Source organism: Rhipicephalus microplus, chromosome 10 (assembly GCF_043290135.1).
Source record: "Rhipicephalus microplus isolate Deutch F79 chromosome 10, USDA_Rmic, whole genome shotgun sequence".
In the NCBI taxonomy this organism is placed as follows: domain Eukaryota; kingdom Metazoa; phylum Arthropoda; class Arachnida; order Ixodida; family Ixodidae; genus Rhipicephalus; species Rhipicephalus microplus.
This window is the reverse complement of record NC_134709.1, coordinates 94,584,236-94,607,844: the sequence shown is the minus strand read 5'-3', so window position 1 is coordinate 94,607,844 and position 23,609 is coordinate 94,584,236. Positions and strand designations below refer to the sequence as shown.

The following is a 23,609-nucleotide window of genomic DNA, read 5'->3' as shown; positions in this document are numbered from 1 at the left end:
GTGTAGTAGGTCATGTCGCTGTGCTGGTTACAAGCCACACAAGAACCAAGTCAAGTCCGGTCAAATTCCAAAAGTCAGTTCACTAGCCGGCCGTAGCCAACTGGCTTCGTCTACCGGTCCAGTCCATATGTGCTGGGATGTGTGCGGTGAAGTTGTTGACAACGGCACTAAATAGCGAGATTCCGTAAAAACATTCGCACTAAGATTATAGTCTGCATCACCCACGTTGATCCTATTAAAGAGCAGCCACCAAAGACACTTCTGATTTCCAGGTGCTGCGCAAGCGCAAGTTAGTACGTTGGTTTATGACCGGCACTTGGCTTACTTGAAATTGATCTCGCGAATATTTTTCTTCAACGACAACCCGGAAATGTTCATCAAACCGTTCAAAATCAAGTCGAACGTCCGGCTCAGGAACACTGATCGGTGAGTCCTTCATTGTTTATTGTTGTGTTCTGTTGGTAGTTTCTGTACTGACGTTTGCAAACGGGATGCATGTCTGTTCGATTCACCTTGACCACTGTCAACTGGTATAGCAGGGCACGAGAATTTGACGAGAACTGGCACGAGAACGCACGAGAACTGGTGTAGCAGGGCACGAGAATTTGCTGCATACTCCTAAAGTTGTATTCAATTATAGGCAAGCCAAACGGCGCATTTAGTGATCCACGTCGTATCGATGCGTGTCTTGGGCCACCGTCACATTCTAACATCACTGCTTCTCTCCTTTGATGCAGCAAGCGCCTTCGTTCTCAGCTGGAGTCCCAGTACCCTCACCTGAGTGCTAGTCAGCTGGACGAGCTGTGCCCTGTCGGGCGAGGTGGCGAACTCTTCCAGCTGCGTCTGCTGTGCCACGGAGGCGAATCTGTGGTGGCCTACAGCCTGGACTCGGAGCCCTTGTTCTTCGAGCACGACGGGGGCCGCCTGGTGCCCAGCCTGTACACTCTGTGGCGCCTGCCCTCCATGCTGCCTTATGTCTGCACCTGGAAGCCAGTCGTGGAGCGGCTAGCAGGTGAGCATGCAGGCATGCGTGCAAGCACTTTCACTGCTGCTTTGAACAGCTGATTCAGCTGTCTACATCATGCGCATTCATGAGCGAAAATACTCAGACCAGTGCTGTCGTTTACATTTGCTATTTGCGCTGTCTAGCGGCGAGTCGTCTCCTGTCAAGAGCATTTCTCTGACAAATTTCATTGAAGTAATGCTTTCGACTGAAGACAGCTCACAACCAGACGGCACATATAGCGACTCCAGCTCATGCCCCTATGGCCTGTAGTTTTGCTCGTGGGTGTGCAATCGGCGTCATATAAATCACAAATGGTCCGCAATCATTACTGAAAGCGCAGTGTGCACCCTCCAGCCATCACCGTAAGCAGGTCCACTCCGCACATCTGGTCTGGTAGCGCTGCGTGATTTCTCTACAGTACGATATTTTCGCCTCTGTTCTAGTTCAGATATTCGAAACAAAGGCAATGAAAATAAAAGGGAAACGGCCAAAAGAGCTCGACCTGCCTGCACCGGTGCCTGTCATCACCACATCAGAATTAGAACACAAGCAAAAATATTGCATTTTAAAAAGATCGCTGAGCACTGCCAATCCACATGTGCACACCTGTCAATGCTGATAAATGGACAGAGCGCCTTATGCTAGTACTTGGGCCGCACACTCGGATGTTCATGTTTCATTTGATGCTGATAGTACGTGCGCAGTAGTGTTCGCCGTTTCAGCTGTGAGTGGACTAGCTCGTGACATACTATGTAATGCCTGACACTGAATGACCGTAGCGTGACAACTTAATAGCAATGGTAGAAGCAGATTATGGTGCAATTAATGACCCACTAACAGACATATAAGTTGAAGAGATATGCTTGACTGTGGTGTGAAATGCGTTTCGTGAAAAAGGGGGACAGGAAGGAGAAAAAGGCGAAGCACTCAGTTCCAGTTTTTTTCCATCCACCCTGGAGCCCTCCACTACGGCGTCTCTCGTAATCATATGGTGGTTTTGGGACATTAAACCCCACATATGTATCCACCCTTGGCCCGGTTTCATTTGTAGCCTTAATTAGCAGCCTCGCTTTGTTCTAGGCAGGTAGTGCACTGCTGGAACTTATGATCTGAAAACAAGCTTCAATACGTTGATCTCAGCAATCACAGATTTAAGCCATGTTCATCTATTTCAACAGCACAAGGAAGGACGGGACAAAGGAAGATAATATACACGACAAGCTCTGAACCATGAACTAAATAATTTCTTTTTTATTACAGTGAAAAATATAAGTCAGAAAGCACACAAAAAACTATACATCCACGCATTCTTCCAATCGGCAATCGAATAATAATTACAAAAAAGGTCGAGTTGATGGTATCAAAGCTTGTCCTGTAGCTACTCTCTTGCGGTCTGGTTCGTTCTTGCACTGTTGAAATTAACATTTACCAACGAGCTCACGTCATGACACTTCTGCAGTTGTGCACGTCACTTAATGAGAACCAACAGGCAATCAAGCTAAATAATGTATGAGGGGACGTTATTCACAGTAACTATAATACAAATGGGAAGAAAGCAAAGCGCGTGGAAGGACAACTTGCCACCAGAAGGTATTAGAGCTGCGACCTTCGAATAACGTGTTGATGTCCTGCAATTGGGCTACGGTGGCAGTCATCTTCCTGCCCACTTTCTTCAGCATAACTAACACGCCCGAGCTCAAATGCATGCTTAGTCATACCTGCCAGCTCTTCCAAATTTTTTGAAAAATGTACAAAGTTCGACGTCACTTTCGATTTTCTGAATCTTGCCTGAAAATATATTCATAATATTTATTTATTTTTGAGTAAAAAAAGGGGGGGGGGGGGAGAATAGGATTGGAAAAATTAAAGCCGCACTGCAGTGCCTGAGAGGGCAGTACATACTCTTGTTGGCATCATCAGCAGCTGCAATGTTTAGCGACCTCTGTTGGCAGAGAACATTCTCTAGTAGGCAAAGCCTGCTAGAGCAGAGTCAAAGCAGCTATTAATTGTTGCCCAATAGAGATTTTACTGACTAATCTCTGGCGAATTATAGTTGCAAGAATGTGAGCAAGTTTTTTGCCAAAGGTAAATCGCTTCGAGTTGAGAAAAAAGAAAAGCATGTTTGCTAACACGCCCTGTCCCTCGTCTAACTTCGAGAGTATATCGATTTCCATGTTGCCGGGTTGTCAGCTTCTTGAAACTAAGTCTGTTATATTCGAAAATTTGTTATAAAGGTATATTCCTAGCACGATATCTATTGCAAGACCATTTTTTATTTACTTTGTTATAACCGATATTTTGTTTTATCCCGGTTCGTTGTATTGAGGTATGAGTGCAGTTGGCTTGAATCTAGCTGAAAACATTGGGATCTCCTTCACCTATGGCAGGGGGTGCAGACTTCATGGCACCAGGGCTGGCTGGCTACAGCGAGAGCCTTTCCGAGGCTCGTCTGGGTGACGCAGTGGCTGTTCGAGTGGCAGGAGAAGGCAGGGCCGCCGTGGCCGTCGGGCGCCTTCTGCAGAGCCCCAAGGCATTAGTGGCTGAGCAGCGATCCGGTAAGGCCGTTGCTATTGCGCACGTTTTGGGTGACCAACTGTGGGCACACGGTGGCAAGCGGCCGCTGCCCCAGATCGACGGCGACAGTTGTGGCGAAGAAGAGGACGAGGAAAACCAACAGCCAGAGGTGAGCGCTTCCCGCCGGTTGATGAATGCACGCTACCCATACCCAACCTCCTCTCCTTTTGCTGAATTGCACAGATTTTTCATGTGCACAGCCACCCAAATCATTGACTAGTGTGTGCAAGCAACGAATTTGCTGTGCATCGGCATTTACACTAGTGAAAAGCCATATTTGCACCCTGTGGAGCCCGTTTTGCCTCTATTAGTAATTTTGATCTCCCATGTCATTTCTTTGAAGCTGCGTGTACAATATCTTCGTGTTCCAAACTGTGTGCTTGTTGTATGTGCTTCATATCATTCTTGAGAAGTAAATATCGGGTATGGAGTTGAAAACAAGTTTCAACACAAGCTGCATCCAGTTGTCATTTGAATACAAAATATTCTAAATATGGTATACACATTTTTTTTTATGGTGAATCGGTGTGCGATGGGTAACTACGGGGCATAAAAAAAAGACCTCTGTGAATCCTTACATTTTCAGTCCCCAGAAACGGACACCCCAGCGGCACCACCTGAAGAAAACTCTTCTGCAGTCGACGAAGAGCAATGCGCACCTACTGAGAAGCCAGCAATGGCGGAAGTGCAGCCGGAGCCATCGGAGGATGCCAAGGAAGAGCAGCAGGTTGAAGAAACGGTAAGTTCAGATCCTCCTGCATTGTCCTGTGGCTTTTTTCGCGGACTAAAGGAGCAGACAAAGAACATGCTTGCGCAGCATTTTTTTTTTTACTGCTTTGCATATTGTGGCTGTATCACAATTTTTCTTTGAGTAGTTTCAACGGGTGCTTGATGCGTCAATTGTGCATTTTACGTTCTGAACGTCAGGGAGAATAGGGGATAAAGCAGTGTCAGGGTGTCTTCGTTCTTTGGCATGAATTTTGCTGGGAAGCAGGTGGTCCTCAAGGTTATTCATACACAGTAGAATCTTGGCGAAGGGAAATCACTGAAACAGCAATGTCTCTAACGTTGTTGGTGCTACATTGGGGTGCTGTGCCTCCGCACATCTCTCAATAAACGAAATTCCTGTAAGGTGGAAAATATTGACTTGTTTCCTGCAAATTTCATTTAATAATATTCTACAGTACATGGTTTTGAAATTGAATAGACGAAACACAAATGTGGTATTCAAGTGGCATTCAGAACTTTCGAACATTCGCACATTGTTATGTCATGCAAAAATCTGTTGCCAAATTTCATTGCTGATTTAAAAATTAATTTCACTATTCTTGTACAGTCGAATCTCATTAATTATAACATGCTTAATTTCAACTTCCGGTTAATTCAAACCAATGCTGGGGTGCCAACAAAGCTATGTGTATTCCAATGGGCGAAAGTACTCTGTAATTCGAACGCGCAAGCACTTGTGACGGTTAATTTGAACATACCATGCTCGGAAAATGCTCTCAGCACCACACCCAATCCCCCGCTGTGGCATCTCTGACACCTCAATGCTGTGCGCGAAGAAGGAAAAGAATGAAAGGAAAGAAATTACTGCGGCGGAATGTTTGCTCTCTCTCTCTCAAATGCCAATCTCCAACGTGCCTGTGCTACGCTTTTTCCTTTTCCATACCTGCCTCATAGAGACCCTTCTCCTTTCAATGCCACGTGTGAAGAGAGAGAGGGGAAAAAAATTTGTCGCTGTGTCTTGTCTTTCTCTCTAATGCTGATCTGCGACGTGCCGGTGCTACGCTTTCCCGTCCTGGCCACGTAGAGACCATTCTTCCTTCAAAGCTGCGCGCAAAGAGCAAAAAAAGAAAATCTGCCGCGGAGTGTTGGTTCTCTCTCAAATGCCGATCTGCTTCTCTCCGCGTGGAGACACTCCTCCTTTCTGGTCATGTGCTGGCCACGCTCCGGCTGCGGCGCAGAGGGTAGCAGTGGAGACGTAGTTGTTGTTGCGTCTTCAGAGTGTGTGCATTAGACATTACCGCACGCAGCTTCTCTTGCCAAGGTAGAAATGCTTTGCAAGCTGCATGTGAAATTGATTGACTCGCTGCAAGGCAAACGTGTGCAGACACGCATCAACGATTGCTTCAATATAATGACGGATGTCCTGTGATTTGTGAATAAATGTATGTCTTCTGAAACTTCCCCCTCGTGTGTTAGCTCAACACACATGCGCCATTGCATGGTGAGCCCTTTGTTCATTTAGCTTTCATTAATTCGAACTTCTTTTAATTTTAACAAACTTTCTTGCTTCTTTGAGTGTGAATTATAGAGATTCGACTGTAGTTCCCTATTTATTCCCACTGCATGAGTACTTTTTGGTGAATTTTAAAAATTGCAATATCTTAGGAAAACAAAGCTCACATGATTGTGCTTACATTCTGCATAAGCCTTTCAGCACAAGTTATGATGCAGCATATGCAAATGTGTCAAATTCACACATCATAATTCTAAAGCACTCGATAACATGTTTCAAAAAAGAAAATGCATAGGTGGACTTGTGTGTGCTTCATTAATATATCCTAAGTTTAATCAGTCTGCAGTAGGAGGAATTCCGCTTTCACATTACAAGGAGTGACTGTTTCGAAATGAGAGCGCCCACCAACTCGCCCAATCAACAGTATTGACTATTGAGTGAATTGTAGGCTCAAAATTCATGTGTGATTTGTTTGATATTGTATTTGTTTCAGGCAAAGAAAAATAATGCAGACTTTAAATTAAAGAGAACCTGAAGGTACGGCTAAAAAAGGCTCCATTTACGAAGGGATCGAGAGGGATGCAGAATACCAAGTACGAAACCAATCATATCAAAGGCAGTTCTATTGAAGCAGTAGTTTCGTTTAACAGATTTCCGTTTATCGAGAGTCTGTATCTTTACATGTTGGTACAGGAATGAAGCAAGTGAAGCACCATAGTGTCTTCACCGATGTGTTCACTTCAGTCGTACCTAGCGGGTCAAGGTTAGTTTGAGGCATTGTGACTTTCCAGTAAAGTCAAGTTGGCCTCTCCACAATGTGTCTTGATTCTCCTTCGCTATCAGTTGAAAGAACTGGCAAAAAAACAAGTTTCGTCCGCATATGTGAACTGTGCACTTCTTTGGGTTGTTCGCGGTATTGCTGAGCTCGTCTCTTGTATTAGTCAAGCTGTTTGTTTCCACTAATCTGCAAAGCTAAATCACTCTCTTCTTGTCGTTCCTAGATGGACACCATGGATGCCCTGCTGGAGAGCTGCGTGCTGTCGGCACTGCGATCGAAGCTTCCCCTGCCGTTGCTTGCAAGCAGCCTGTACAGCGGTCACGTCCTGCCACGCTGTCCTCCGGGTCGGCAGATCGACATCCGGCGTACTTCGTACAAGAAGCTGTCCACCTACCTGGCACATTTGCAGTCGGTGAGCAGTTGCGATCATGCCTTATTCACTAAACGCCTTCCGCTTTTCGCCGCCATCGATATCGCACACCCCTAAACCACCTTTGGTATATTTTTTAACACTTCAAGTAAGCACGCACTCCTGCGCCTATGTCGAGGGTAGCTTGTCTCGGCGTTGTTACTCTCTCAATACACGAGCCAAGCCAAGTCATCGGATATGTCACTACGCACTTGCACGGCCACGTTGAGTAGCAGTGCCCAACATTTCGAGGCGAAATGTAGGCAGCAAAACTATGTCGCTCCAAAATGTTAGTGATCTGGAAGCTGCGTGCATAGTTGCATGAGCACGCTGAAAAGTTGCTCAAGACATTCTGACAAGAAAGGGATCATTACATCACACAGAGGTTGTGCCGATTTAATGCATACCACTAAAGCAGGCCTATATGTACATTTATATAAAGTAATATTGATTATAAAGAAATAAACAATAATTCAATACTAAAAAATAGCCAGCCACATATAGCAATCAACAGTCACGTGGCTGGGTACAACGAATCGTTCATGTTTTTGCTGCCAGAGGAGCCACAGGTCAGTTTTTGCAACATTTAATGAAGGAATAAAAATATTTAATGCCTTTGGGCCCTGAGGGTAAAATAAATACATAAATAAATGTCTACGTCTCACGGAAGAAATAGGGTTGGTTTGAGTCTATGCAACGGACGATCCTTCCATCGTTGGAGTCATGTCATTTCCTGTTCTTGGCAGTTGTCGGTCCCTTTAACTGACATTTAGTTTGAAACACTCTACTTCATTGTAAGAACTGTAGTGGAAGTTCCCTGAGCCCCTGCACTCATAGCAGGAATATAACAGTGTGACCAGTAGCGACTGGGCTATCCGTCGCTCAGTGGAGAAATGGGAAGCAACTTTCGTGGCCCTTACTCCTCCCAGGAAGGTCTACTGGCACTGAAGGAGACCAGTCCGGGCGTCCAGAGCATTGTGTCGGTTCGCAGGGAACACCCTCGCCTGCGCGGCTTTGCTCAAATGGAACTGCCACCGGCCGAGCCACCCAAGAGGGACGGCTACCGCTTCCCCACCATCCGGGAGCTGCGCTCCATCACGGCCGCCGTGCTGCCTCTCTTCCCTGGTTGCAGGTGAGTGCCGTACTCGAGTGGCTACGGCATTTTGCTTGGACAGGTTCGATTTATGGCTGCTGTGGCTTTAGGCTAGCTATCATGAACCTGCAATCTTCTTTTATGGCAATTATATGGACACTAGAGGCATACTTTTGCTGTCGTCGTTGCGTTCCGTATAAAGCCCCTATTGATAAGCCTGGGGGAACCCTCAGTAACCACCCTCGGCTTTGTCCACACTGGCAGTGATATTACCCAGCAGTGAGGATTCTTGCACATGCGTCCAGTAGGGGCAACCGGGGGGGGGGAGGGTCGATGAAAGTTTGCGGAGTTCGTTCGTATGCGTGCCATGCTGTCCACCGGGGCCAGGGTTTGCCAGCATGACCCGGAGGTCATGCTTGGAAATTTGTCTTGTGTGTTGCCCTTGTCGCTGTAACTTTCTAAATTTTTCGTTGTATTAATAAATGGTGTTTAGTTGATCCTGACAAACACTCTTTTCTTTGAAGTAGAGTCAACGCAACACACCTCACTCGTCATATGCGTCATAAGCTTGCGAAGGCTGCAGATGGACATGGCTCAAGCCGACGTTCTCCCCACTGGCAACCCTTCACGCTATTTGGCCTACTCCAGCGGGCGAAGGAGCATGAAAGCCAGTGGGGGGAAGGAAACTGCATAGCTCAGGCATCAACCACAAAGTTTGATCGAAAGGTTGCAGATGCAATCTCGTCTGACATAACTACACTGCTCCTACCTTGTACGTACTCTGCCCTCACCTCTTATCTCACATTATGGTGCCAGACAGCACGAAAAAGCCATATCCTCGCATGTCAGCATTTTGTAGTTATGCCACTTCAGAACCTAATAAAGTTGAGTCCTAGCCTCAATTCATTTAATGTTGCTATTTGTCCCTATGGCACTCATTGATTCACCCTTGTGATCAAACTGTGATTTTTTCTCTGCTTAGTCTTGTGGCATGGCATCATCTTTTCATGTCCAGAGCTTTTCAGTCATATCAGTTGTGGGACTCCTCATAGGCTCCTCGTGTCTGAGTCCGCATGCAGCATTGCTCAAAATCACCGAGGCCAATTGTTGTGTTACCTGTTTGCTGAGAAAGATGTGGTGACAAGGTGTACATGTTGTCATTGCACCCTGGTGGCATGTTCGTTTGCTAACCTTCACAACTTCTCGGTCCTGGTTAACCTCCCCGCCGTTCGCTTTATTTTTTCTCTCCCTCTTCACAAGTTTGTCCATAAGCACGTTCAGATTTCGGAATGAAGTTTTGGAACTACTTTGATTGGGGAGCTCTGGTTACGTCACATTGCATTTGTGTACCGTTTGACACACACATAAGAGTTTCATATCCATGTCCTATGATGTATGCGCTTCAGCTCTTGCATTGTGTTCTCTCTTTTGGCAGCAAAGGACACGCACTGGGACTCGATGAAGTGAGGGCCGTCATCAGGAGCTACGTGAAGGAAAACGAACTTCAAGATCCAGATGACAGAAGGTCAGTACAGCACATCATACCTCGTCCAAGCTACGAAGTATGTTGTGGTTTGGATGTACACACTACCGATATTTATTTAATTTTAAACCTGAGCGAACGAGCGATGGCCATGAAATAATATGCGCCTTTCGATAGAGAGCAGTGACAAAATCAGCGAGAATACACACATGCGCGCAGTTAAAAGTTTAGAGCAACTATTTTCTGTCATGCTATCATGCGAAACGGATCCAACTCCGCGTGCTTTTTTCTCCTGTTTTTGGCTTGCGGGGGCAGATATATTTTTTGCGTCAGTAAAGTGCTGCAAGGACCACAGCATACAAAAATAATTAATCCTGAGTCGCATGTTGTAATATCAGCGGGTGTTTATCGCATCCTGTCCGGCTCAAGTGTGACTACGTGGTCTTTTCTTCATAACTACTTCAATGCTGTGTTCAGAACAGAAAAAACGATGGGGATAATGGTACTCAAAAAAAGTGGGGTGTTGTCCAGTTCCTGGAACAGCCTAACAGAAGACAGTTGCACAGGACTACTCATGGCATGCGTGCATGTGTTATCTTTCACTTCACCCACTGCACTCAGTTGTACCGCACTTATCATCTCTGCAGTCAATGCTTGCGCGTTCAGGTTAAAAGTTAAGAGGGTGGACCATGTATTGAGAAAGGTAAATTCTTCAGTGCGGTCTTATTATAATGTTTCAACTGCCAGCATAGTGCACATAGAGCGGAAAGCACTGAGCCTTTTGTTGCCTGCACGTTGCAGCTTGGTGAAAATGGACCCCCACCTGAGCGACGCGGCAGCGTGCTCGTCGGAGAAGCTCAGCTGGGAGGAACTCTTCAACCGGGTGATGTCGCGGATGCAGCCCGCGCACGAAGTCACGCCCGCAGACGGCGGGCGATCCACCATCCACCGCGGTGCCCTGCCCCCGATTTCGTTCAAGGTGGCTCAACGAACGGGCAACAAGAAGGTGACCCTCGTCGAGGGTCTCGAGTCGTACGGCATCGACATTGCACACCTGGCACATGAGGTGAGCCCCTCTACTTTTCCCCAAGTACAGTGCACTCTCAAAACTTCAAGCTTTAGGAAACCTCAGGATTTGGTTCAATTATAAAAAGTTCGAAATATCTATACTTCTTATGGTTACCTCGCTACTCACCGTAGCGGATGATCACCGCGGGTTCACGCTTAGCAAGCCACAGGGCCGCAACTCCGTCACCTACTCGCGTGTAGTGCACCACTCCGCGCGCGCTCTACTAACAAGGCGTTTAGCACGGCGCTGCAAGACAGACAGTGTTCGAATAACAGAAATACACCAACACTTTATTGCCTTTGGCAGCACCCCGGGCAACAGTACAATGTCCGCTCCTGGGACGCGGAGAGCAAAGGCTCCTGCACGCGGACGTTCATGATAAGGGGAAACCGCGAGCACGTCGCAGCTGGCAATGGCGAGCTTTGACACGCCGTTCAGGAAAAGGTTTCTTGGGGCTATGCTTCCCACTCTCACGATGGCCACTGGGCCTGGTCGCGAGAGTTAGGGCAAACCTCGTACGCATAGGCCTACGGCAGGTGCGGCTTGGTGTGGTGCAACCACTTCAAGCACTACGTACCGCTGTTGGCTTAGCGTAAAATGCCGAAGCCAGCACTCAACTAAACACACCTGCCGGGATGTCAAGGCCCCCAGGCAGGCTACAGTCCGGCGATTCCCAAAGGGGACGCAAACGAAGGAAACACGTGCTTACCCGGCGCCGACCAACAGAGGGGAGACCTTTCCGGCGCGCACGTGACTCGGCCTCCCGATTCTCGTAGCCTCTGAGAACACGTGCCGCGCCCATGTGTGGCGCCATCTATCGCCACGCGCTGTTGCCAGAGCATGGGAAAGGGAAAAGGAGCGGCCGTACGGCGGAATGCCCGCGAAATGGTTGCGGGCACGCCTAAGATCCCCACATTTTCAAAAATGTGGCTTGGGGCAGCATACAGATTAGCATTTGCATGTTTATTGTTTGTCAGTGCTTTAGCAACATCATAGACAGCTCTGCATGATTGCCAGTATTGTTTTTAGACATTAGTGATCATACTGGTGCTTAATAATATACATCACCTGCACGCATATTCAATTGAGAGATCAAGTGCATGGTGTCTCGTGTCAGCTGGTAACCCCTTCTCATTCTTAGAATGCTTTTTTGCATGACACTTGTGTGCTGCGGGGAAAGTGAGTTTAGAAAGGGTTTGGCACGTGATGGATCATTGCCTCCTTTACTAGATGCCTGAGGAGCGGTTTCAAACAGGTGGCGGGTAACCGACACTATCATCACGTCATCTGCTTGGCGTCCCCCCTGCCTCCCCACATCTCATGGGGGCATGCTAATCGAGATTTCTTTGGGGTCATCTATGGTGCACGATCATTTTGGAGGCAATGCAATATGCCAAATGATTGCATGTAGCACTAGAGACCAACATTAATCGAAAGAAAAAGAGAGGAAGGGTTTGCCAGCTGATTTGTTCTTCCTGTAGCAGGCATCTGGTAGCAGGCAATAGATAAATCCTGTAGCAGGCAATAAATGAATCAAGGCTTCACTGTGTGTGGAAATTCTTTGTTTGTTTTTGTTATATCTCTCTCTCTCTGCAAGTCAGCATGTGATTGTGGATGCTTCTGGTTTGGCTTGCTTGACCACATTTATTTATTTGCAACATAAAAAAGGCCAATGTTTACATAGACGGGCCAAAACCAGCAGACATGAATAAGCAAAAAGTTTGAATTTACCGAACTTGTGCAGTGGGGCATTTCGACTCGAAAACATAGTGATGCGTCAACCAGAAATGTGAGATTTGTTTGAAACAAACGAAAGTTTGAATTATCAAGAGTCTAGTGTACTTCTGTAGAGCTTGGGTATGGGTGAGCTTGATAGCATTGCATAACCTTGAGTGTGATTGCGCACAAGCTAGAAGTTCATCTAGGCTTCCATCCTTGTCCTCTACCTTTTTCCCGGATATACCCTCTATTCTTGGAAAGTCACATTTTGTTGATTTGTGCTTGCTTCATGTAAAACTTCTGGTAACCTTGAATTGATGTTGTGGTTCCACAGTGCATCAGATTTTGTAAAAAAAAAACTTGGTGATTTAACTCACATATGGTGCCTTGAAAATGCATATCCTATGCACATACCACGCTATCTCATCATGTATACACCCTCGAGGCTGTAGTGGTTCTTTGCATGGAAAAATCAGTTATCCAAGCCTTTTGGAATCGCATGAGTTTTTGCTCAGATTTTTGTTATAATTTTTTTTTTCTAATATGTATAAGACACTTTCATTTGATGTTGCTGTGCATTCCGCATTGCACCCTCATCATGGCTTTGCACTGTTCATTACAACAGACGACTCATTTAGACTGGCTTTAATACATGGTGAAATCTCAAGACAACAAATCTCAAAGAACCACTAAAAATAATTAGTTATTTTGAAAAGTCATTGTAGTGAAAGCATTATAAGTTTTAGCAAAAATCACAAATGCAAGCACATGAGTTGCCTACCTGTGCTGTGTATATATTCGTGATCGTGTTATTCTCTAATGAGCGAGAAAAAAAGAAACGCTAAATTATTACGGAACCGGTGCATGTTAATTTGAAAAAGAGCACGATCTGTCCTTATGAGGGCAGCTTGGCTGCTGAAAGAACTCTCAAAACGTGTGCATCCTTCTTGTGCACTGCGAAGCATCGGCTTAAATATCGATTCTTCACGTTGGTTCACAAAAGCTGTTTAACGGCGTCTTCGCTCTCGTCACCGTTTTCATACTTTGACAAATTGTATGGATCTTATTCGTCATCAGCTAAGCTCATGTACATGCTTCATTGTCGAACTGTGCATTATGTTAAGTCATTAGCGAAGCACACACGGGTAATCATAGGTGACTTCATCCCATAGGTCACTTGTGCCATCGCATTTTAGGGGCGAAGCTCCTTATAGCGGCACCTGTTCGTCCCCCGTTGTATGTAACAAGTATAACATTTTGATTGACTTCTATGGTGGTGCCGGTGAGAGACTTTTTCTGTGCGTTGTTGAACAATAAAAAATAGTGCTCAATGTACATGTCAATGGCTGCTAATGGGGAATGAGAGACAGGAGCATTTGGCTTTTAGTTAACGCGCAGGCTGCGATCACCATTAGCAGCCATTGGCATGTACATTGAGCACTATCTGACAAGAAAGGGTTGCTACGCTATACTCGCTGAATGTAACCTCTTTAGCTTTAGAAAGGTTTAGCGAGCGTTGAGCCGCAGTGCCATGAATACAATAAACTTGTATATACCATGAATGAACTCAAGGTGGTTAAAAATGGGAAGTAGATACGAAGCGCAAGCCGTAAGAAAGTAAAAGCCCAATTCTCCGGCTCTCATTTCCTATTAGCAGCCATTGGCATGTACATTGAGCACTATCTGACTGAAAAAGTTTACTACGTCGTACTCGCTGGGTGTAACCTCCTTGGTTTTCGAAAGGTTTAGCGAGCGTTCGGCCGCAGTGCCATGAATACAGTGTACTAGTATATACCATGAACTCGAGGTGGTTAAAGGTGGGAAGTGAACCCGAAGCGCAAGCCTTAAGAAAGTGTGCGCGTGCTACCTCTCGTTTAGTCCTTGGAATGTCCGCTGGATGGCGGTGCTTCTATATGGGGAATATATGATGAAAAGATGCGAGATAGTGGTACTTGGAGTGTTGAATAGATGGACGAACGGACACATAGACAGATGCATGGATGGACGCATGAACGGACGTAGGGGCGGCTGCATGGACGAACGCAGGGACGGATGCACGAACAGACGCATGCACGGACGGGCTGATGGACGCATGGACGGTCACACTGACGGACGAATGGACGGACGAATTCTTCGCCTCACTCTCCATCATTCACTTCGTGGATATGCTGCCATTTCTTTTTTTAACGCGATAGCGCTAGAGAGCTCGTGTCACAGAAATACCACTATCGGCTTCGGCACCGTCGGTTGTAAGGGAAAAATCATCCGTGAGCGAAAAATTGAGAAAGAAGCAAATAAAATAATGTATAAAATTTTTGGTCCTATTGAGGATTGAACCCGGGCCGTTCGCAGGGCAAGCAGGTGTCCTACCACAAAGCCACGATGTTAGTTGCAGCTGCTTCAGAAAAAAACGCGATATAAATGCCATGTTGTGGAAGGAATCTCCTTCACGCGTTTTGTTCCACAGGTGTCGCGACGAAAATGAGCCCATTCGGCAATTTGTAGGCGCATTTGGGAGGCCAACAAACTACGTCGAAAAAGACCGGGATAGTGCAGCCATCGCCGCTAAAAACACACAGGAACTTTCAAACAGCTCTAAATATGCACAACCATGTCCATCTAGCGGAAAACATATCATGCCTTTCCAGAGGCGTCGATCAAGCAAACAGGAAGCGCTAGATAATGTTCTTCCATCTGTGAGGCTTTGTGAGACTCTTTATGGCCTGAGATGGCAAGCGCGCGGCATTTATTTTGGAGGCCACGCGACTCTTGCTTTAAGTAAAGAACCTGTATGTACCATTCGTGCGCGCGTGTGTGTGTCTGTGTGCCATCTGTGAGACATTGTAAAAAATGTGTCTCGACTGCAGGAGAGTGCCGTTCTAGCAGAGGGAAGTGGCCACACTGCACAGCCTTGCTCATCGATGAGTGTGGGCGATACATTCATGTCAATTAGTGTTCCACAATTAACGAGCCAGAACAATGCTAACGTTCAAGCACGAGCAACTGGAAGCACTACCCACATTGCCTCATCTGGGGCACTTCATGCAGCATCTGTCTCAACTGGTGCTCGACGACGAGGAAGGCCACGCGCGACTGATGCGCAAAAGGCAGAGAGCAAAGCACAGCATGCTGAGGCTGTGCGACAGAAGCGGTAAGAGAACTACGAATTGCTGGCTTAACAGAGCGAGACAAAACGACAGCGGCGATGGAGCTTATATGGTTCCGCCGTTTAAGCACAGGAAAGTGGCCAAGCTGCACAGCCTTGCTCATCGATGAGTGCGGGCGGGACAATCATGTCAAGTAGCATTCCAAAACTAACGAGCCAGAGCGATGGTAATGTTCAAGCACGAGCAACTGGGTGCACTACCCAGACTACCTTATCGGCAGAGGGAAGTGGCCAAACTACACAGTCCTGCTCATCGGCAGGGCTACTGGTGACATATTCTCGTCAACCACTGAACAATCACTGTATAATATTTTCATGAAGTTGTTTTAAAAGTGCTGTTAAATATGTCGAAAACCTGTACCATTGCTATAGATACGTCGCACTTGCGTGCATGCGTGGTTGTGTGCGTGTGTGTGACAAAACATATTAATAAGTATGCACTTAGCGGTTGAAGGGTGCATAGGGGCTTGATTTCGCTATCGCGTTTAACTCTTAAAGGCGAAGCTTAAGGGTCCCCCAACTTTTTGACTGTCATAGCATTTTTTTTTTGTGCTGCTTTCAGAGCTCATCTTGGACATTCAACCACCAATGAAACGGCTAATTGATATGTGGGGTTTAACATCCCAAAATCACCATATGATTATGAGAGACGCCGTAGTGGAGGGCACCGGAAATTTCGACCACCTGGGGTTCTTTAACGTGCACCCAAATCTGAGCACACGGGCCTCAGCATTTTCGCCTCCATCATAAATGCAGCCGCCGCAGCCAAGATTCGATCCCGCGACCTGTGGGTCAGCAGTTAAGTACTTTAGCCACTAGACCACCGCGACCAAACAGCTAAAAAACAGCCGTGTAATGAGCGCGCAGGTAAAGCTACTCGACGAAAACGAAGGCAACGGGGCGAACCCCGATGCTAGAAACAAATACCAGGTGATGATAGTGGCGACAGGGCTGTCTCACATATGTATAGGCTGGGCAGAGAGACAAATGCGCGAGCTTTTTGATGATGATGGTGACAGTGGTAGGTACTGAGCTGGGCATTATTTTTACAGCCACGATAACGTTTTAACATCATTACTTGGTATTTTGAAGTGTTGTCGGTAATATAAGGGGGACAAAACTTGATAACTTATTCTGAAACATTCGGTGTGAGAGGGATTTTTAAAAAAGTCATTAATATGAAAAAAATCAGTAATCTGAGATTCGCTATAATGAGATTTGGCTGTAGTCACGTATGAAACATTACTTTGTTTAAATAGGCTTTGTCCCTGATTTGCGCTCGTTCTAGAAGTCCTGACAGATTGTTGACTTGAGATCATCTGTTGTGTATCACATGCCTGGTACATCTCCCCATGACTTTTATTTGCCTGTTGCGCAGGTTCAAGTGGGTGTGGCAGCCAGCGTGTCCGTTACCCCTCTGGCCAATGGCAAGCAGCAGGTTCTCGTCCAGGGCAATCAGGTAATGCAAAGCACCGCCATTCAAGCAAGCAGCGCCCCTTTCCTTACTTCATGAAGACAAAAGGCACGGGCAGTATTGTGTTCAGTTTGTGCGCTTCTTCAGCTTTAGTCTAGCCTTTATTTCAACTTTTGCCCTTTTCTGACCTACGGTCACCTTAGCTCCTGGCAGTGTGGAAGAAACAGCGCAAGAAAGAAAACTGCGCACGACTCGAAAAATGGGCACTCAGAAGCCACATTGCTGATATATACCATATTCACGCGATTGTAACGGGACCACGATTGTGAAGCGAGGGGTGATTTTTCTTTGAGTCTGAGAAGAAAGCATAGTAATTTTGGTATTCGATAGTAACGCGAGGATCGACTTTAGATTACAAAAATCTATAAAAAAAGTTGCATTACATTTGAGTAAATGCGGTATTGCAGAAGTTTTGAGCTGAAGAATTTTTAGGCTGTGCCTTGGAGTCACATGTGTAACCGAAAGGGGATATCAGAAGGAGGGGTTGAGCCCATCTCTCTTTCTTTCTCAAAATGAAATTGTGGCTGTTATGTATTCTGTACAGCTTAGCCATTTTATAGATTCAGATAGTTGCCATGTATTTCGATTCTCATGATGTATCTCTCTAGCGATGTTTTCTGACCTCCTATTTCAAATGTATTTTCTATTCTCCCTTTACGGAAATGCAGCACACATTCCAGCTTGTGCATTGTGCATACCTGCAATGTGTGTTAGGAAGCTTCTTTATAGGTGAATAATAATTGTAATTGTTGCGGTTTAATGTCCCGAACCCACAATATGATTGCGAGGGACGCCGTAGTGGAGGGCACCGGAAATTTCGACCACCTGCGGCTTTCTAACATGCAGCTGGACCCAATTACATGGACTTCAGGTATTTTCGCCTACGTCGAAAATGTAGCCATTGCAGCAGGGATTCGATTCCGCTACCTTCGGTTCAGCAATCGAGCACCATAATCTACTAAAGCACCGTGGCGGGTCTATAAGTGAAGTAATGTTGATAGTTGACCTAATTGGTACAATAATGAATATCTGATTGGTTTTCACGAGCTATCCACAAGCTAAGCATTGCACCAGGCTGTCAAGAAGACAGCCATGTGGGGTCTTGTGTCGAATTTGCTGTGCTTAACTTTGCATCATGTATGAATGTCAGCATTTATGTACTATACAGTTAAGCCTAGATGTAGCATCAAATCTGAAGGGATCCACAAAAGGGTTGTGTGTGCGTGTGTGAAATTATATAAAATAAATATTGTCTATTCGAAAAATATATTCAAGGGGATTTCACAGCGGTCCAATATACGCAGTAATCCGTTATATGTGGGCTCAATATAATGCAGGTTTGACTGTACTATACGATATGCCAAGCTTTGTGGGTTTAAAGTAGACTGTGCACATTGATCACAGCAACAACGGATTTTCAGTTCAGCAGTTTAGAAACTTTTCATCCCGGCTGTGCACACGCTACTTGACCTGCGCTGTACCCTCAAACTGATGGGAAATTCTGTCTTGCCGTCGCCTACACAGGTCGCTTTCATGGAGAGACTGCTGACCGGCTCATCGTACGGTGTGCCCCACAAGTACCTCAAAGGCCTGGAACATGCGGCGGGAAAGAAGAAAGGAGGCGCGCGGAAATGAACTCGACTGCCATCTTCACTCGTCGGCAGACATTGAGGCAGCTTGACCAATCAGTCTGGAGTTGGGCCGCCTCCCGACCAATTGTGGGTCTGCGTGCTCTCGTCAGGAATCCACATTCAACGTACACGGGTTGTGCATGCTCGGCCGGACTATGGAGACAAGGGAGCAGGTGTTCAACTGTGCCTGAACATGAACTGAACCTGGGTCACTTGTTCCATGAGTGTCTAGAGTGGTAGATGCAGCTGGTGTCTCCCTGAATGCCGCCCACCTGACAAGAATAGTGGCAGTGGTCTATCCTTTCCTGAAGCTCTGGATGCAGGAGTGTTGCGCTTATTTGATACCTCATGAATGAAATATCATTTTCATTGTGTGGTAATTGACGGAGCCAATGAATGTTGATGTACAGGGAGGAGTGGAATGCCTTCCCTTAATGCTCATTGCTCCACTGCAATATTGTAAAATTCATAAGTGTGATTGATTGATTGATTGGATTTATTGATTGGACAAATAACCCTTGAAGAGGCATTTGGATGCAAAATGTTATATTTCGTGTATATACCGTATTCACTGGCATAATGAACCCACTTCTTTTTTTTTTTTTTGAAAAATCGGAGCAAAGTTTGGGAGTGCATTTATTATACGGGGCAAATTTTATTAAAACTTTTTCGGGAGAAGAAAAAATTGCGGTAATGCAAAAAAAAGTTAGGCTCACAATTTACATACGCGTACACTGTTTGGAAACAGCTTCTTTGTTGCTCTTTACTCATCTTTGGTGGTTGATGGTGCAATCTTCTGCAAACTGTTTCCAGGCCACCCGTGCACACCATAAAAGCGCATTGCGACTATATTTTCTCGCAATCGTTTAACCGCAACAATGGTATCTGCTTGTGACCTCGAGGGGTGCCCAAAAGCATGCACTCATGGGTGAACGGGGAATGAAGGGACAGTAAGTGTGAATAAAAAAGAAAGTAGGCTAAGAAAGAAGGGGGGGGGGGGGGGGGGGGCGTATTCCCAGGAAGCGACCGACGTGGGTTGGCGCAAGCAGTTTGGTGACCTTCGCTTGCTGCGATGTCTCTACACTCGCACCGCTTGTGAACCCCGTTGTATGGGGGACCTGTTGCGCACAGATAGAAAGAAAAGCAATAGGCACACGGCAACGGGCGAGGGGGGAGGGAGCGAGCCGAGTTGGTTGAAGGGAGGTTGGCAAAGTAATAAAAAATGAAAAAGATCCAACAGTTGAGGAGGCACCATGTGTCAGTTAGCGGGACTGCAGCGGATGAATGTAGGGGGTGTATTTATTACGAGGGGGGAGGGAATCCAAATTTTTTGATGACTGAAGCTGGGGGTGCATTTATTATGCTAGTGCGTCCATTACGCGAGTAAATACGGTAAGTCATGAGAACATTAGACTGCCTGAGTGTAATGAATTATTGGTTCTAATGGGGTGAATGAGGAACATTGCAATTAAAACAGCATTACCAGTGTATGCTGTTTGAGCTGTCCCCTCTAATCTAGCTATTTTTATGCCAGATCTACTTTGTTATGACAAGATTTGACTTTACCAAATGGCACCATGCTTAGGCATAGCCAAATGCTACACTGGGCTTGGCCAAGGCACTTTGTAATCAAGGCATTTAGATTGTAAAGATTAGATATGTGTTCTGTACAGCTGCCCTTTGTCAGCAAAGGAAGCTGTTCTTCTTGAAAGAAAAAAAAAAGTGCAGCAGTACTTTCATAGGTGCCTTCTTACTTCAAAAACAGAATAATCTCTTTGTATCGAGGTTGTGGCCAATACACAGAATAATTTCTCTACATTTAATGTTTATTAATGTTTATAATGAGCATACGCATTTACATGCTCACATTGGTGAGAAACATATTACTTTGCTGTGCGATTTCTGGCTGGATCATTCACTATTTCTCAAGGAACTGTAGCGGATGAATGCAGCGGGACTGCAGCGGATAAATGTAGGGGGTGCATTTATTACGAGGGGGGAGGGAATCCAAATTTTTTGATGACTGAAGCTGGGGGTGCAATTATTATGCTAGTGCGTCCATTACGCGAGTAAATACGGTGCAGGAGTAAGACCGCCGACAAACAGAAAGTGCCTGTGTTGTTTCATCTTAAGTGGTCCTCTTGTACCTTTCTTTATTGAAGAATTTTAGATTTATCTCGCCATATTCATTCTCACCACTCATATCTCACCATACCAACACGCCCAACTGGTAGTCATCATACATATTCATTAGTTCGCCGGATCAAGTATTCTTATTGAATGATTCAAGCGTACCCTCTTGGGTTGATCTGCGATTCTCAGCAGCTTTTGGCAGCACAAAGGGTCCTTCGTTATGTGAACCAATGTATCGTCGAACAGTTTCAATATCAATGAGAGCTAACAGAAAGTCAAGGTATTGGTTTCAGACACATTATTCGAAGGTCGCGGGTTCGAACTCTGCCGGTGGCCAGTTTTTTTTTCGTCCGCTTTTTTTTTTTCACACTTGCATTACAATTGCATTTATTAATTAACATCGTCCATACTTTCCTTGGCTTAATTTTCTGTTATATTTTATTAATGTTGTGCTTAACAAAGAAAACAGGCTCTTAAATTTGGAACAGGTTCAGTGGTATAGCATTAACCTGGTGGCCTTGGAGAAGAGAGGCCCAGTGTCTGTAAATATCTGTGTAAAAGATCTCTGAGGCCATCGCGTGACCGCAATGGTGTTCATGTTTTTGTAGCATTTGCGTGCACGAACTAGAGCTGGGTGGAATGTTGTCACGAGATAGTTGAACATGAGGGATCATCTTTGTATGTAATCACCATCTTGCCTTTTACTGTGGAAGCAGCGTAAATGCCTCACATGCTCTTCAGTAAGATGAGCAGCCACATCGTTGTTGAAATCAAGAGAAGCCAGCCGTTTTTAGTGTCCCAATAAACGAGGTTGTTACAATTTTTGCCTGTGTCGTCGTTTTGTGTAGATTGTTGCTTTGAGTGAATGTGCTCCCATTGAACGACCCTGCGCTGCACGCGGCGTGTGGGTTTGTCTCAACTGAGCATTGCTGTATTGAAAGTTATGAGAAGTTAGTTCTGAAAGTCACCATGCTACCTCTTATTGCATTATTGTGGCATGCTATGGTCATTACAATGCAGTGTGCCATGATTGCCACATCTGTACACGCTGCAAACATTTAGGTCTTGCAGTACTCTCAGGCTAGAAATCGTGCGATAAAATTGTGAAGCAAAACATTATGGTAATAACTTTTCTTTATTTCTTGGTTATGTCAAGACACACTTTACATAGAAATTAATATCTTTGAACTCAACACTTCATAACATGTTCAAATTAACATTTAAAAAATGGGGACTAACATCAGAAACAAACATTATGGTAACAACACAACATACAAAACGGCTTAATGCAACGTATGGAGTATTTTGGTGCTTGAAATTTTATTTGCTAATGGAACAATAAAGACGAGTCTACATTATATTATATTCTACTGCTGCTATGCTGTACGCCCTAAATTATGCTGCTACGTAATAATAAGCTTGGTATGCCAAAAAAAAGGGGGAAAAAGATGTATGGTGCCAGCTTGTAAGTACCTGCACGATCTTATTGTGAGGTCGTATGTTTTTACAGCATTGTACATTAAAGAGACACTAAAGAGAGAGACTGTTTTTATCATATTAGTATATCACTCTCTCACGCAATACCAAGCTTGTCAGGCAAGAAAGCGAGCTAAAAGAAGATTTTGGTGTCAACGCCACTTTGAAATGCCCGCGCCGAATGCCGCGATGTCCTGCATTTTGATAGCGTCTACTAGGGCAGTGCCTGATTGGTAATAGCGAAGTGTATCGTATTTCGAGAGGGCCATAAACAGAGTGTACCAACTCTCAGGAAATGCTCTTGAGCCAATGTCACCAAAATAAGAAAAGTGCACTTACCAACTTTCAGGAAATGCTGTTGAGCCAATTTTGCCAAGAAAAATACACTTTGAAATCTTTTACATCACGCGCGAGGATGTAGGTGTGAAATTTAAAAATTACATTCTGACCCCTTGTGTTCTCTCCTCAATTAATAGGCCAATGATGGTGCAATAATAACATTAGAGTTGTACATTTTATCAATCTAAGCTGACTCGTGGTTTTAATTTCATGTCCTTTTAAAGCACAAACCAAACTGTGTAACTTAAGAAATTGAAGTAAAAATCCTGAGGGGCTTTACTTACGTCCGGATCAATTTCAATCGCTTGGGGCTCATTAACATGCGCCTAAATCTAGGCGCACAGGTGGCCATTTTCCCCGCCACGGAGACAGCCATACTGTCTCCATGGCGGGGAATCGAACTCACAACCTCGAGCTCAGCAGCGAGAAAATTGGTAAGCCATTGTCATGCCTGCTTAGAAATCTCCCATCTACTCTACAATATGCTGCACTTAGCTCACTATATGATTCTTCAACTGCTTGTAAATGGCAATCAGATTTATTGCATTTTAAAGGAGCCAGAGACTTACCCTGGCCACTTTTGAGAACTTTTGTTCAGTAAACGTGGTCAAAGACTAACACTTGTACTTAGAAATCGGTAACCTCACAGTGATGCACTGATGTTAGGGTTTTGACGAGTCATTCAAAACTATAAGTTTCAACTTATATTTCTCTCCTGAAACCATGCCCATGATTACACTATCAATGACGGTAGACTTCTAAGAGAACAATTTCTTGAACAACTGATTTATTGTTTCTCATTAGCATTTCTTGAAGAGGTTAAAAAGAACATGTAGAGGCTGGCCCTTGGGTTTGGTGATTCCCGCACTGCCAATAATTGGCTGTCGATTAGGGCTTTTTGAACCCTCATGGAAGACGAAGGGATAACTAGGAGTTGTGGTAAGAGAATGTGTTGCTGGGTGAGTTAGTGCATCATCGAAAAATAAAAGTAGAGTGCAGAAAAAAAAAGCGAGTAGT

At 45.2% G+C, this 23,609-nt stretch overlaps 1 protein-coding gene across 1 annotated transcript; it reads left to right on the top strand.

Annotated features, from left to right (window-relative positions):
• Window positions 1-55: 55 nt before the first annotated feature.
• LOC142774808 (eukaryotic translation initiation factor 2D-like) lies at window positions 56-21,601 on the top strand. Its single transcript, XM_075875903.1, has 10 exons — window positions 56-426; window positions 738-1,012; window positions 3,394-3,689; window positions 4,167-4,319; window positions 6,824-7,012; window positions 7,939-8,141; window positions 9,538-9,627; window positions 10,387-10,651; window positions 16,918-16,998; window positions 18,538-21,601. The coding sequence occupies exons 1-10, from the start codon at window positions 371-373 to the stop codon at window positions 18,646-18,648; spliced, it is 1,719 nt and encodes a 572-aa protein (XP_075732018.1). The 5' UTR covers window positions 56-370; the 3' UTR covers window positions 18,649-21,601.
• Window positions 21,602-23,609: the final 2,008 nt, after the last annotated feature.

Excerpts from the sequence above, each read along its gene's own strand:
- LOC142774808 (XM_075875903.1), top strand. The coding sequence starts at position 371 with ATGTTCATCAAACCGTTCAAAATCAAGTCGAACGTCCGGCTCAGGAAC. Across the intron at positions 427-737 it reads CGGCTCAGGAACACTGATCG|CAAGCGCCTTCGTTCTCAGC; the intron begins GTGAGTCCTTCA and ends CCTTTGATGCAG. Across the intron at positions 4,320-6,823 it reads AGCAGCAGGTTGAAGAAACG|ATGGACACCATGGATGCCCT; the intron begins GTAAGTTCAGAT and ends TGTCGTTCCTAG.